This window comes from Vombatus ursinus, unplaced genomic scaffold (assembly GCF_900497805.2).
Source record: "Vombatus ursinus unplaced genomic scaffold, bare-nosed wombat genome assembly UNPS02014841.1, whole genome shotgun sequence".
In the NCBI taxonomy this organism is placed as follows: Eukaryota; Metazoa; Chordata; class Mammalia; order Diprotodontia; family Vombatidae; genus Vombatus; species Vombatus ursinus.
In genome coordinates this window covers 3,401,012-3,416,127 of record NW_020954619.1, presented here as the reverse complement: position 1 = coordinate 3,416,127, position 15,116 = coordinate 3,401,012, and the positions used below count along the sequence as shown (strand labels likewise).

General features: G+C 37.3%; 1 protein-coding gene across 3 annotated transcripts in view; it reads right to left on the bottom strand.

The window, feature by feature from the left end:
* The window catches only part of RALGAPA2 (Ral GTPase activating protein catalytic alpha subunit 2), a 407,209-nt gene that overhangs the window by 356,763 nt on the left and 35,330 nt on the right, over positions 1–15,116 (bottom strand). For all 3 annotated transcript variants that reach the window (XR_003567134.1, XM_027840277.1, XM_027840278.1), the window contains exon 3: positions 13,652–13,704. Coding sequence is in view for 2 of the 3 variants with exons in the window: in XM_027840277.1 (XP_027696078.1) it covers positions 13,652–13,704 (53 nt within the window). In the remaining variant the exon portion in view is untranslated. The remainder of the gene's footprint in view (positions 1–13,651; positions 13,705–15,116) is intronic.

Here is a 15,116-nt window from a genome sequence, read left to right as displayed (position 1 = left end):
ATCCTGGCGACTCTTCAAGACAATATTTTACCAATTAGTTGCCAGTCTAGATCAGTGGAGGGAATGTTTCAAGCAAGGAGTTTCCTAAATAGGTAAATTCATAGTTCTAACCTCACTCCTAAACAACTCTATATTAAACATTTTTCTCCCTGTTAGTGAGAATCAGATCTAAAATAGAATTGCCTCTTGTTAATTTTTCCACTTCACAAAGGATGAAATTATTAATAAGGTGACTGTCTCCCAAGGCTCTTGGACCCTCTTTTCCTATCCTGCTCAGGGTAGGGAACCTACAGCCTTGAGACCACATGTGGCCCTCTAGGTCCTCAAGTGTAGCCCTTTGACTGGATCCAAACTTCACAGAACAAATCCTTTTAGTAAAGATTTATTACTGTCACTTGGCAATCTCATCTACTCCCAAGCATTCAATTATCATCTCTAAGCTCATGATTCTAAGATCCACCTATCCAATTTTAACCTCTCTTTCTAATCTCTAGACCTCCTAACCTCGAGCTGCTTACTGGATATCTCACACCAGATGTCCCATAGACATCTTAAATGCATGTTCAAGTTTAAATGCATTATCTTCCTCACCTAGCCCTCCCTTCTTCCTATCTTTCCTATTACTTTGGAGGACACCATTATACTCCCAATCACCCAAACCAGAAATCGAGGTATCACGTGGGACTCCTTACTGTACTACACATACACACACACACACACTAATCAATCTGTTGCCAAATTTTATCAATTTTACCTTCATAATAATTCTCATATAAGTGTTCTTTTCTCCTCTGACACTGTCATCATTCTGGTGCAGGCCTTCATCACCTCCAGTATCAACAATTACAAAAGTTCTCTGGTTGGTCTCCCTCACTCAAATCTCTACCCATTCCAGCCCAACCTTCATTCAGCTGTCAAATTGAATTTTCTAAAGAGCACCTAGTTATGCTTGATTAATTCAAATTACATAGCTCTAAAGTAGGGCTAAGGTAGAAAGAAGGTCCTAATGTAGAAAGAAGGAGCAAATAGCTACACCACTGTCAGTAATATTGGAGACACACTGGAGAATGGATGAAGCAGCACATAACTGGAGAGGGCAATTATCCCAATTTTCAAAATAAGGGAAAAGAATAGAGTCTGAAACCTATAGGCTAGAAGCATAACTTCAACTTCCCAGTCTCCCCTAACCTGCCCAAATCCCAATGGGCCAACCAGTTCACCAGAAGATGCCATTTTCCTTTACCTTACCTTTCTCTCCTGACCCAGAGTTCCCTAGATCTCATGGGGAAGATGGGTGGAAAGAGTAACATGGTTCTTCAAACCACCTGGATAGCTGGGAGTCAACTCTAATCTTTCCAGTGAGACAGAGGACCATCAGATCAAGACTTACCATCTACCCATTCTTTATTTTCCTAATGTTCTCAAAGCCTTACTAGCTGTCCTGGTTTTCCTCTTACCAGACCCCTAGACATTTATCTGGCCTACTGATGCCCTAGGCCCTATCATTCTTCCTCTCATACATTCACCCCCTTATATACTCAATGATCACCACCCTATTTCAAACTCTAATCATCTCTATCTAGACTATTGCGATAGCTTCCTAAGTGGCCTCCACGTGTCTACTGTCTACTCTTTCCCCTCAGTAATCCATTTACACAGCTGCACAGTTAATACTGGGGAAGGAAATGGCAAACCACTCCAGTACCTTTGCCAAGAAAACTCTAAATGGGATCACAAAGAGTCAGACATGATTGAAACAAATGAACAACAAAAAATTAATATTCCTAAAATACAATACCAAGAGCTTCCCTCCCCTGACCAATAATCTTCAGTGGCTCCCCATTTGGCTACCAAATGGAATACAAAAACTTTAGCTTGGTATTTAAAGCCTTCACTCTATACTGGTCTAAGAGCTATTCCCCACATAACATTTTATTTCCTACCTTCCTGCCTTTGCACAGGCTGCCCCCACAACTGAAACATACTTCCCTCTCGCCCAAGTGTTAGAATCTGCAGCTTCTTTGTTTTTTTTTTTAATTTATGGAATAAAACAAGCATTTCCATAGCATAGTACAATAAAAAAAAAAAGATGATTGTACCTGGAACTGCAAATCTACTATGCACAACTGGCTATTCCTTTCAAATATACAATGGAATTATCACGTAAATTTCTTTCCCACCCCCACCCCCAAGCCACTCTGGTACCATTTCTTATGCAAAGCCTTCCCTGATCCCACCAGTGGTTAAAGTTGTATTACAAGTATTAGGAGCTGTCCCAATGAGGACCCAATTGAAAATGGGCAGTTGGGCAATACAGCTTCCTTCCTTCTTTTCTACTCTCCCTCCCTTCCCTCTGACTACATAGGGTATCATACCCTAACCAGTGAGTGCTCTGCCCAAAGAAATGTAAATTTTGAACCCTGAAACCTTGAAAAATATCTTGGGGCTTTTCTTGAGGACCAAGCCTTAAACCCAAATCACTCAGGCTCCCGTAGACTGGACAACAATGGGTCCGAGCCCAAGCCCCACATGGTCATAGTTTGGTACCTGATTGCTCCGAGTGAATGTAAATAGCAATTGTTTCTGTTTTTGGCCAGAAACCCTGAGGGTCTTCCCCTCCCAAATTGATTTTTTTTTTTTTTTGGCTAGTAAAAGAGACCATTCTCAGTCTCATTTCTTACCTAGCCTTATTTACTGAATGGGCACTGCCTCAGTCAAACTGAGACCTGTTATAGACCGTAGCTTAAAAAGGCCAAGGTCTCCCACTGCATCCAAGGCATCTAGTCATCCTGATCTATATCTTGCTACTGGACCCAGATGGCTCCAGAGGAGAAAGTGAGGCTGGTGACTTTGCACAGTCCTGCCTCACTTAAATCCAATTCACTTGCATGTCATGGCATCACCTCCCTGACATCATGGTCTTCTGGAATGAAGGATGAACAACAACAACAATGTTCTCTTCCACTTCAAATTACCAGTTACTTATCTGTGGACTGACTGTATTTCTGCTTCTGCTCCCAAGTTAGCTACTCAAGGGCAGGAACCGCTTTTCATTTTTTTGGTTTTTGTATTTGTAAACCTATTGTCAGACACCAGGCTAGAAGGCAGGGAAGAGTGACAATACCTCCACTCTGGGAGCTTTTAAACTAATAAGGATAAGATACCAAAAAAAAGTTAAAGCATTAGATTGATTAGATCTAATTTATTAGATAAATTAGAATGATTTATAACAAAATGCTACATAAGATCCTAGAAGGAAGATCATTACCCAACAGAAGACATCCACCACATTTGGGTTGGCACTTACAACGTAGAAAGAAGAAACATTCAATGTACAGGGAAGAGCATGGAAGTACATAGGTTGAAGAGCAGAGAGATGGTTCAGGAGACATAGTCAAGCTTTAATGAAACATAAGGCTTGTGGAGACAGATAATATTAGGTAATTAAGGAAAGGCAGGATAGTTCTCAATCAGAAAAAAGTATATATGAATTTTGCTCAGAACTTGAGCCACTAAAAGTATTTTTAGCAGGAATGAAATATCCAGATCTATGCATATGGAACTATTACACACATAAATGGTGGGTTGGTAGTAGGGAGAAAATGCTGACAGGAAGGTCTGTTTGGGGAGAATCTACTGCAATAGTCCAGAGAGATGGAAATGATGATAGTAGCAATTGGAATAGTTAGGAGATAAAGGAGGCAAGAATTTGGGAAACAGGTAGGTAAGACTTGAAGAGGAGAAAGAGTCAAAGGTAACACCTCTCATATATGTAATATACACATATACGATATATCAAAAATGGGAGACTACATGAATAGTGTTATCAGAAATAATGAAGGCAGAAAGAGGAACAGATTTAGAGAAAGATAAGCTAAGTTTTCAGTTCAGTTATCAGTGGAAATCTTCAGCAGGTAGTCATAAGACCAAGAATGATCTTGGTCAAGTCAATGAATGAATGAATGAATGAATGAATGTTGGCAGATTGGTTACGTTTCAAAGTGTTGAAAATGACCATACCTTGTCATTTATTGTAAGGTTTTTCTCATAGGTGACATGGTATGTCTAGGTCTTGTTATAACTGAAACACTGAACACAACCACGGTCCTGTAGACATTTACTTTGGCCTGGAGCCTGATGCCAATTCAGCACTACATTATGTTGACACCAGAGTCTCCCAAAGGATAGATCAATCTATATGTCTGAAAGACTTCATATATGAGAGGGGCAGAGCCAAGATGGTGGAGTAAAAGCAGTGACTTGCTTGAGCTCTCCTCCAAACCCCTCCAAATACCTATAAAAAAATGGCTCTAAACAAATTCTAAAGCAGCAGAACCCACAAAAAGACAGAGTGAAATAAATTTCCAGCCAAAGACAGCCTGGATGGTTGATCAGAAAGGTATCGCACCAGGCAGAAGAGGAGCGCAGTTCTGCGTAGACGCGCAGGCCACAGCGAACCTAAAGCAGGCCTCAGAGGACTGAATCACAGGCAGCTGTAGCAGCTTCCAGACTTCTCAACCCACGAACGCCAAAGACAGCTTAGGAGGTCAATGGGAAAAGTCTGTTTCTGTGGCGCTGAGAGAGAAGGACTGTGGGGTTCCAGCCCCATTCCCTGAATTCCCTGGAATTAAGCCTCAGTCTATGTTTGTGTGCTAAACCTGCCTCTCAGAAAGCCAAAAACATATCATGTCTTTACTAAGTCAAATACAATATGACATTTTCTTCTACTGCAACCTAGATTCTTGGTTATACTACTATAAATACCACAAGAGTTACTATGATCTTATTTGTAGTTACAAATGAAAATAAAACAAAAATATTTTGGGGAAACCACACTGTGAATAAACATTACTTTTTTGAAAAACACAAAGCACAATTTAATGCTTGGAGCGTGGCATTATAGCATAGTTGAAACAGAAATTAGGTATTACTATACTGATCAACACATCAGGATATCTGTCAGTTCTTTTAACTGCTTATCCATAGTTCTTTTTCCTCCAGGCTCACTACATGACTAGGAATAATGTGAAGTTCAAACTGTAGTTTATGCAGGATGCTACTTTCCAAAGGGAATCACTTTTAGTTTGCCTTAAGTCAACTTACCTTCATTTAAGGCACATGGAAATACACACACACACACACACACACACACACACACACGCATGAATCAAATTATTACAACTGAAATACAATACAGCCAAGGCAGGTGCATATTTGATTTTTATATCAATTAGTAATGGTGGAGGGGAAAAGTTGAGAAGATAAATATATCAGCTACATTTTTAAAAATTCTGTATAAGAGCATATAACATTTTATGCTCCAGAAGATGGGGAATGTAGATAAATTCTCTTAAAACTAAATTGCGGGCAGCTAGGTGGCGCAGTGGATAGAGCACTGGCCCTGGAGTTAGTAGGACCTCAGTTCAAATGCGACCTCAGACACATAATACTCACTAGCCGTGTGACTCTGGGCAACTCACTTAACCCTCATTGCCTCGCAAAAAAAACAAAAACAAAAACAAAAACATTATTTCCTAAAAGTAAAAAAGGAAATATGAGAAAACAACCAGGAATTTTGATGTAGGTACAATATTTTCAATGAAATCTGCTTGTCAATATGTATACAGGTTTTTAAAATCCAACAGCTCTAGGGCTAAAATCAATATTTTTTTTAGTAAACTTTAGGGAGATGACATTTTTATAAGCATTTTTTTCTTATAATGATATCCCTGTTCCAATTTGGTAAATTATAATTCCTAACTGTGCTTTTCACCTTACAAGAAAAAAGAAACAGAAATCTAAATTCCTAGACAGGAAGGCCAACAGAAAAATACAACAAAATTAGGGAATGTGCCAGGACTCCACACTGGTGAGTTCACTAACAAAAAATAATTCTCTGGTTTCTGGGAATATTTTAGTATCCATTCTTTGAAGATAACTGAAAATGCAACCTATAATTTTTTTTAAAAAACCATATATTTGATTAAAATACTGGAGAGGAGACAATTTTCTTGATCATTAGAGAACCATGTGAAAACACTTTGAAAGCTAAATTTTGACAGAAAACTCGAAGGAATACAGCTCTCTGAAATACTTATCAACATTTAAGGTACAATATGATTAAATAAGTACTCAAATATTAAACAGACTTGGAAATCCACCAAAGTAAACTATGAAATGCAAATAAAAAGAAGCCATTTTAATATATTTAAAAATAAGAAGCAATGTGGGATGCTGGATTTGGTATGAGATGGTTTCAATTTACAACTCTACCATTTGTTAGTTATGTGATCATGAGCAATTCACTTGGTTTCCTCATCTGTAAAGTAGGCTAAAAACAACAACAACAACAAAAAAAAACTTTACTGCATACCTCACAGGGCTGTTAGGAAGATTTTTTTTTAAACTTACTTAAGCATAAACCATAAAATTTTAGGGTAAAGTTTAAGCCTTTTTCTTATTTTATCATCAGCAAAGAATAAGAATAGCTGGTCACTAATTTTTGCAGAAAATCCTTTCACATACTTCATGAAAACTACATTTTATTTTTCAGGGAAAGGTATTCTACTTTCTTTAAATTTAGCAGATGCTTCTTTTCTGTCAGCTCTCTCTCACTCTACACACACACACACACACATTCTTTATAGATGTCTTCTGGACCTCAAACAAATTCACCCTATACCCCTAGAATATGGAGTATCAAGATGTGGAACATGCAAAGCCAGTTCTCTCACAGGTCCCTTGATCTCCTCCTACTAGAATTAGTAAGCTCCTGAAACACAGAAACCATCTTGCTTTCTGTGATATCAAATCTAAATTGGCATCTTTGCAGCTTCTTCTCATTGATCCTAGTTCTGCCTTCTAAGGCCAAATTGAAAAAGCTGACTCTCTCCTCTACATGCAATCCTTCAAATGCCTGAAAACAGCAATCATAATTCCCCTAATTTTTCCTCTTCTCAAAGGTAAACATGCCCAAATGATTGAACTTATCCTCACATGACATGGAGTCAAGGACCTGCACCATCCTGATTTTCCTCCTTTGGAAACTCTGCAGCTTATGTCTGTCTCTACTACAGAACTATGATACCCAGAACTGAAACAAGACTCTATCTGATAAGTAGAATATAGTGGGACCTTCTCAAAAGATATGTCTGTCTATCTGCAGTCCAAAGTTCTATTAGCGTTTTTGGCTGCCACATTATAATGACTCAATATTGAGCTTATGATCTGCTAAATCCAGCAAGTCAACAAGCATTTATTAAGCGCTTATGATGTGTCAGGCACTGTGCTAAACACTAGAAAAACAAATACAAGCAGAAAAAGAGACAGTCCCTGTTCTCAAGAAGCCTATATTCTAATGGAGGAAAGCAGCACATAAAAGGAAAAAGGTGGAGGAGGAAAAGAAGGAGAAGAAAAACTGTGCAGATATGGTAGATAAATCCAAGAGTAGCACCATGGAAAGGAATATCAATTAATAATCATGGAGGTGAATAAGACAAAGCAGGCCTGGGCACCCTTCTTAAATGGAGGTTCTAGAAGGAGCCATCCAAACATTGGGAGAGGCCACAGGGACAAAGCATATTTCCATGTGTAAGCTTCCAGAATGAAGAGGTTTGGGAGGCAGGGTAGAGAAAGTCTGTAGTGCAGCCTAGAAAGGAATGAAGAATAATTAGCCTGGGTACTCTTTTTAAAAAGAGTCTCTAAGAAGAACGATATGATCAGGCAGATGATCGGGGGAGAGCCTACAGGAGCAAAGAGTACTTCCAATGTATGAATCCAAGACTGGAATGATCACCCAGCTTTTCACAATTTCGGTCTAACCACATCTCTCCTATATTTTGAACTTGTAAAGTTGATTTTTTTGTACCCAAGTGCAAGTCTTTACATTTATACCTATAGAATTCCATCTTATTAGATTCAGTCCAATGCTCTAGCTTTTCAAGATCTTTTGCAAATCCTGATTGTCATCCAGCGTTATCTATCCCTCCCAATTTTACATCATCTGATAACCATATATCTACACCTTTATCCAAGTCAGTGATAAAAATATTAAATAGCACAGTACAAAGGAGATCCAAAAGATACTCCACAGAAGACTTCCTGCCACAATGCAAATGAACTATTCTCTGAGTCCAACCATCCAACCAGTTCTGAATCCATCTAATTGTATTATAATCTAATCTACAGAAATATATGGCATATTTTTATCAAACAATTTTGCTAAAATTTAGGTAAACTATATTCACAAATTTTCCTTCAGGGACTAATTAGTCACTGCCAAAAAAAAATTAAGTTGGACTGACCTGAACTGTGCTTGATAATGCAATGCTTCACGAAGCATTCAGTCACCACTTGTAATCACTGTTACCCTACCCAGATGTTTATCAGCTATGTCTGTCATGTTATATTCTAAAATAAAGTGAAAGTCAGTCAATAAACATTTATTAAGTACTTACTATGTGCCAGACACTGTGCTAAGTACTGGGGACACAAAAAGAGGCAAAAGATAGTCCCTGCCCTCAAGAAGCTCACAAACTAATGGGGAAGAAAGCAAACAAACAACTATGTGCAAATAAGCTATAACTAAGAAAGGAAATGCACTAGAATTAAGAGGGACTGGGAAACACTTCCCGTAAAAGAAGCAATTTTAGTTGGGACTTAAGAGGAAGGCTGGAGGTAGAGATGAGGAAGAGAGCATTCCAGGCATGGGGAACAGACAGAAAAAAATACCCAGAGCTAAGAGATTGGGTGTCTTGTTCATCAAACAGCAAAGAGGCTGATGTGACTGGAGTCGAGGATATATTGGGGAGGGGGGATGTAAAAAGGCTGGAAAGGCAGGAGGAGGCTAGTTTATGAAGGGTTTTTAATGCCAAACAGAGCATTTTGTATTTGAACCTGGAGCTGATAGGGAGCTACTGGAGTTTACTGAATTGGGTGGGAAGGAAAAGGGGGAGCTGACATAATTGGATCTGCACTTGAGGAAAATCACTTTAGTTGCTGAATGGAGGGACTGGAATGGGGAGAGACTTGAGGCAGGCAAACCCATCAGCAGGCTTCTGCAATAGTCCAGGCTTGAGAGGATGAGGTGACTGAACTGAAGTGGTGACAGTGTTAGAGGAGAGAAGGGGGTATATTCAAGAGTTGTTGCAAAGGTGAAATTAACAGGCCATGGCAACAGGTTGGCTAGGAGAGTAAGAGATAGTGAAGAATCCAAAATGACTCCCAGGTTGCAAGTCTAAGGCACTGGGAGGATGGTGTTGCCCTCTACAGAAATAGGGAAGGTAAGAGGAGGGATTAGAGGGAGAAATAATGAGTTCTATTTTAGACATATTAAGATGTCTACTGGATATTCAGTTCAAGATATATGAAAGGCAGTTGAACATGCAAGATTAGAGGTCAGCAGAGAGAGACTGGGAGTAAGTCAGGTAGATTTAAGAGTCATCAGCTTAGAGATAGTAATTAAATTGATGAGAGCTGATGAGAAGTAAAGTATAGTATGATATAGTACAGTGAAGTATAGTACAGAGGGAGAAGAGAAAAGGGCCCAGGACAGACTCTTTGAGAGACAACTATGGTTAGAAGACATGATCTGGAAAAAGATCCAGAGAAGGGACAGTCAGAAACATAGGAGAAAAACTAGTAGAGATGTTGTCTTTAAATCCTAGGAATTGTGGGAAGATGACAGAATAAGGAAATTGATTGGTTCTCCCAAATCCCCCACCCACAAATAACTAAAAATAATGTCTTAAGGTGAATTTTAGATGGCAGAAATAATTGAAAGTGGAGATAAAGCAGTCATCCAGCTTAAGACAACTTGAGTAAGTATGTTATAAGAAAATGGAACATATTACCTATCAGATTTATGGATAAGAGAATTTATGAATAAACAAGAGATAGCATTGTGAGATGTAAACTGGATAATTTTGATTAGATTAAAGTTTTTTTTGTTTTGTTTTTGTTTTTGCTTTGTTACAAATAAAACCAATGTAGCCAAGGTAAGAAGGAAAGTAGAAAATTTTGGAGGGGGGGAAACTTATAAACCATTTCTTGGATAAAGACCTCATATCTCAAATATACAGAGAATTCTGTCAAATTTATAAGATTATAAGTCACTCTCCAATTGATAAATGGCCAAAAGATACAAATGGGCAGTTTTTGGAAGAAGAAATCAAAGCTATATATAATCATATGAAAAAATGCTCTAAATCATTATTGATTAGAGAAATACAAATTAAAACTACTTTGAGATACCAATTCATTATCAGATTGGCTAAAATGAAAGAAGGGGAAAATGACAACTGTTGTTGGGGATGTGGAAAAATTGGGACACTAATACACTGTTGGTGGAATTGTGAACTTACCCAACCATTTTAGAAAGTAATCTGGAATTGTGCCTAAAGAGTAATAAAACTGAGGCAGCTAGGTGATATAGTGGATAGAACACTGGCCCTGGAGTCACAAGGACCTGAGTTCAAATCCAGCCTCAGACACACGATACTCACTAGCTGTGTGACCCTGGGCAAGTCACTTAACCCCAATTGTCTCACAAGAAAAAAAATTTTTTTTTAAAAAGAGTAATAAAACTGTGTATACCCTTTGATTCAGCAATACCACTATTGGGCCTATTTCTCAAAGTGATCAGAGAAAAAGGAAAATGTTCTAAAATATTTATAGCAGTTCTCTTTGCGATGGTGGCAAAAAACTGGAAATTGAGGGGATACCCATCAGTTGTGGAATGGCTGAATGAGTTGTGGTATATAATTGTGATGGAATATTGCTGTACTGTAAGAAATGATGAGCAGGTTGATTTTAGAAAAGGCTTGCATGAAATAATGAAAAATGAATCAAGAGAACATTGTATACACTAACAGCAATATCATTGGAAGAGTAAAAGTGAATGACTAAGCTATTCTGAGTAATATAAATATTCAAATCAACTTCAAAGGACTCATGAAGAAAGATGCTATCTACCTCCAGAGAAAGAACTGATATAAGGAAGTATGAATTGTATGGTTTCACATATAGATAGGTAGACAGACAGACAGACAGACAGATAGAAAGACAGACAGACAGACAGATAGATGGATAGATGTCAAATGTTGGCCTTCTCTAGTGTGGGGTTGGGAGGAAGGGAGGGAGACAACTCAGAACTCGAAGTGTAACTAACTAATTAAATAAATAAATAAGGGGAGGGGCAATTTTAAAACCTTGAGAGAAGAGAGAATCAAGGAGGAGAAAATGATCAACAGTGTCACAGGCAAGCAGCGAAGTCAAGGAGAATGAAGATTGAGAAAAGATCATTGGATTTGGCAATTAAGAAATCAATGGCAACTTATCAGTAAAATAAGGGGTAGGGAGTACTACATGACTTGAAAAATTCCTTCCAGCTCTAAATCCTATTATCCCTAAACATAGACTTCCCCCAAAGATATTTAATGGGCTGCATATAAACATCCAAACTTAATCTATCTTGAGAACTTCATTCTTGAATACATACCTTTTGGGCCACCCCATTTGGATGTTCTATTAGCATCTTTATTTTTTTTTTTTTAGGCAATTGGGGTTAAGTGACTTGCCCAGGGTCACACAGCTAGTAAGTGTCAAGTGTTTGGTCTGAGGCCGGATTTGAACTCAGGTCCTCCTGACTTCAGGGCCGGTGCTCTATCCACTGCGCCACCTAGATGCCCCCCATTAGCATCTTTAACAGCTAAACTTATATTTCCCTTTAATCTCTCACTTCCCAATTTTCCCTATTTCTGTTGAGGGTACCACCATCTTCAAAGTCATAAGCCTTGAAATTGATCTCCTCTTCTAGAAAGGCAGTATGATACAGTGTGAAGAGTTTTGGAATTGGAGCCAGAGGAGCTGAGTTCAAATCTCAGCTCTGCTATGTACATACTTGTGAGACCCTAGGCAAGAAACTTCATTCACCTCTCTTGGCCTCAGAGATACTTAGCCAGAAAAGGAATGGGTGAGACTAGATCTTAGACCACTTCTAGCTCTATGTCTATGCTATGATGTTCACGGTTTCTTTTGCAAATGGTTAACATGGGCACTACAACATAAAATAACAAATAGCCCACTTAATTATATTCCTTGTTACCTTTTAATGCATGGCAAAAAGCAACCCTATCAGCTTTATTTGTTTCTCCAAAGAGAACCAAGTCTCTTTCCATTTAGGAGCCACAACTACCTTTTTGGCTTCTTGTTTCATTTAAACTAAGAATACTGACACTGATATGATTTATAAAAATTCAGACGCTGCTAACCTATTCCCATTAACTTAGAATTATCTGTGATGTAGTGAAAAAACAAACAAACAACTAAACTTAGAGTTAGGGGAGGTAGTTCGTTCCATTCATACTCTGACACTACGTGATCCAGGTCAAGTCATCTTGTCAATTTCTTCAGAATGGATAACCTCCAGGCAGGGCCCTTAACCTTCTGTGGTTACAGATCCCTTTGCCAGTCTGGTAAAACCTATGGACTCTTTCTCAGAATAATACTTTTAAATAATTGGAGCAAATGAATTTCAGTTAAAGGTTAGTGAAAATAAAGGTATAAATGTTTTCCCATCCAAGCCCATGAGTACCCTGAAACCTATTCAGAGACTCTCTCAGATGTCTATGGACCCCAGATTAAGAACAAATGCTCTAAGGTGACATCTAAGGTCCCTCCCAACTCCGACTTTTTGTTATTTTATGTCTTAACTAGGGAGTAGTATGAAGACAGTTGCACAGGAAGAACAAGAGTGGTGCAAATAGAACCCCAAAGCTCCTCAACTCCACTGATTAGCAGCTCTCTTTTCGCATTTTTTTTAACTCTATTCCATTAAGCTGCTTTTAGTGGCAAGGTATATTCTTATACTGATATAAATACTTTCACATTAATTCCAAAAGTAAGAACTGGAAATAATTTTTAGGCTATAATATATGCATATGCCTAATTATAAATAATAACTTTTTACTAGTACCTCACATAAACTCAATTTCCTTAAAGTAAGCACTATTGTCAAAATGCCAATAATTAGGGCATATGTGGTATAAAAGTAGCCAACAAGTCTTTCAAGTTCTACTACTGACAGAATGTAGTAAAATATAACTATACATCAAGAGAGAACACTATGACTTTGAAGAAACTAAAGTCAAATACATTAAAGACACATTTGCCTGGTGAGGAAAAAAAATAGATTTAATGCCTGTGTAAATTGAACATCTGCCCTAATTAATTCTCATCTTAAGTATTAATATGCAAAGATTTAACACATCTTAGTAGAACAGTAGAGGAGTCTTACTGATTAAAGACTTTTAATATTAAAAAACTTGAGGAAAAACTTCATTTTAATTAAGTTTTAAAATTAAGGGTTTTTAATTTTATTTTGCATACATATTTCCATTGAAATCTGAGTAGTGTGGTATTAAAACAAAGAAATGCCAAATGTAATAGGAAGACACTAAGAAAATTTTCAAACAATTGTCAGTACACACATTTATGGGACTAAGTTTCTTTTCTGTTCTGACATACAAATAATATATTGCTATTTAATTATTTATGATTGTCTTTAGTTGGAACTAAATGGCTTGAAAATAAAGAATTCTAGTTTCCTGTAAGGATTTCAAATGCTGAGAATACAAAGAAAAAAACCACTTACTTCAAAAAGAAAGAGGATAGAGTCCAGCTCCTCCCGTTGCGACTTATTATTTCCTGGAATACAGAAAAAAACAAAACATCAATGTTACTCTGCCAGTGCTAGAAATCTTGCAGACAGTTGTTTTAAAAGAAAGTCTTAAGGCATTTATTCTTCAGTTAATTAAACCGATTTCTAAAATATGAGAAGAGTTCCCTCCCCCCCAAAGTATATCATGATTCTTCTTTTCACATTTTTCTCGTTCCAACACTGACTTTACTAAAATGACAAAGTTCAAAATGACAAAGTGGTCTTATTTGTCCTACTCCATATTCTGACTGCTGAGCAACTATATCTTTTACAAAGAGAAAAAAACAGCCACCATTTTAAGAACAGGTTTCACATATCAAGAGGAAAAGTTCTTAACTTTGGGTCTATGAACTGGTTCTTTTATATATTTTGAAAACTATACTTCAAGATAGTTTCTTTTGTAATTCTATGTATTTTATTTTATGCATTTAAAAATGTTATTCTGAGAAGGTGTCTAGAAAGTTTCACCAAATTGCCAAAAGAATTTTTATTGTTCAGTCGTTTTCTTCATGACTTCTGGAGTGGTTTGCCATTTCCTTCTCCAGTCCCTTTTACAAATGAGGAAACTGAGGCAAACAGGGTTAAGTGACCTGCTCTGGGTCACACAGCTAATAAGTAAGTGTCTGAGGCTGAATTTGAACTCAGGAAGATGCATGAGTCCAAGCCTGGCAGTTTATCCACTGTGCCACTTAGCTGCCAAAAGGAAACAGATTAAGAATCCTGATCCAGAGCTTTAATTTTTGTTATTTGTTATTTAGGGCCAAAATCACATTGTACTTTACTTCTCCACATTTCTATGGAATCAGAAGATGAAAACTGAGAAGAGAGATGCAAACTAGGCAATTTTAAAATCTAAAATATCTGTATCAATTTTCACATAAAACACAGGATCCATAGCTATTTTTAAATTAAATCTCAAAGATTTTGCAGTCTATAAAACCAGAAAAAATAAATGATTAGTGCATAGACCGATATGTTATAAGTAAGAAATCTTACATTATTAAAAAAATGTTCCAAAACAGTATAACCCATTTGTAACAACTATAAACTTCACTTAAATCCAATTCACATCACTGTGCTAATGTCAAGGTCCCCTTCAAGAACAAAGGACAAACAACAACAAAACAACAAACCAGAAGAACACAAATCAGGTAGCCAACAAAAATTAAAGACAGAAATCATTGTGGGCCACCTCTGGAAATTACCAGGAATCAAAGTATGTCTTTATGATAGTAGAATATATATGGAATGGACTACATAGAACTTGTTGTGCTACTTAATTTAATGCTTCAAGGATTTCTCAGTGTGAGTATACACTACTCTAATGAGTATTATAATCTTCTTCCACAAAATAGTATAGGGTTTTCATGCACTGATATGAGTAAAAATAAAAATTCAT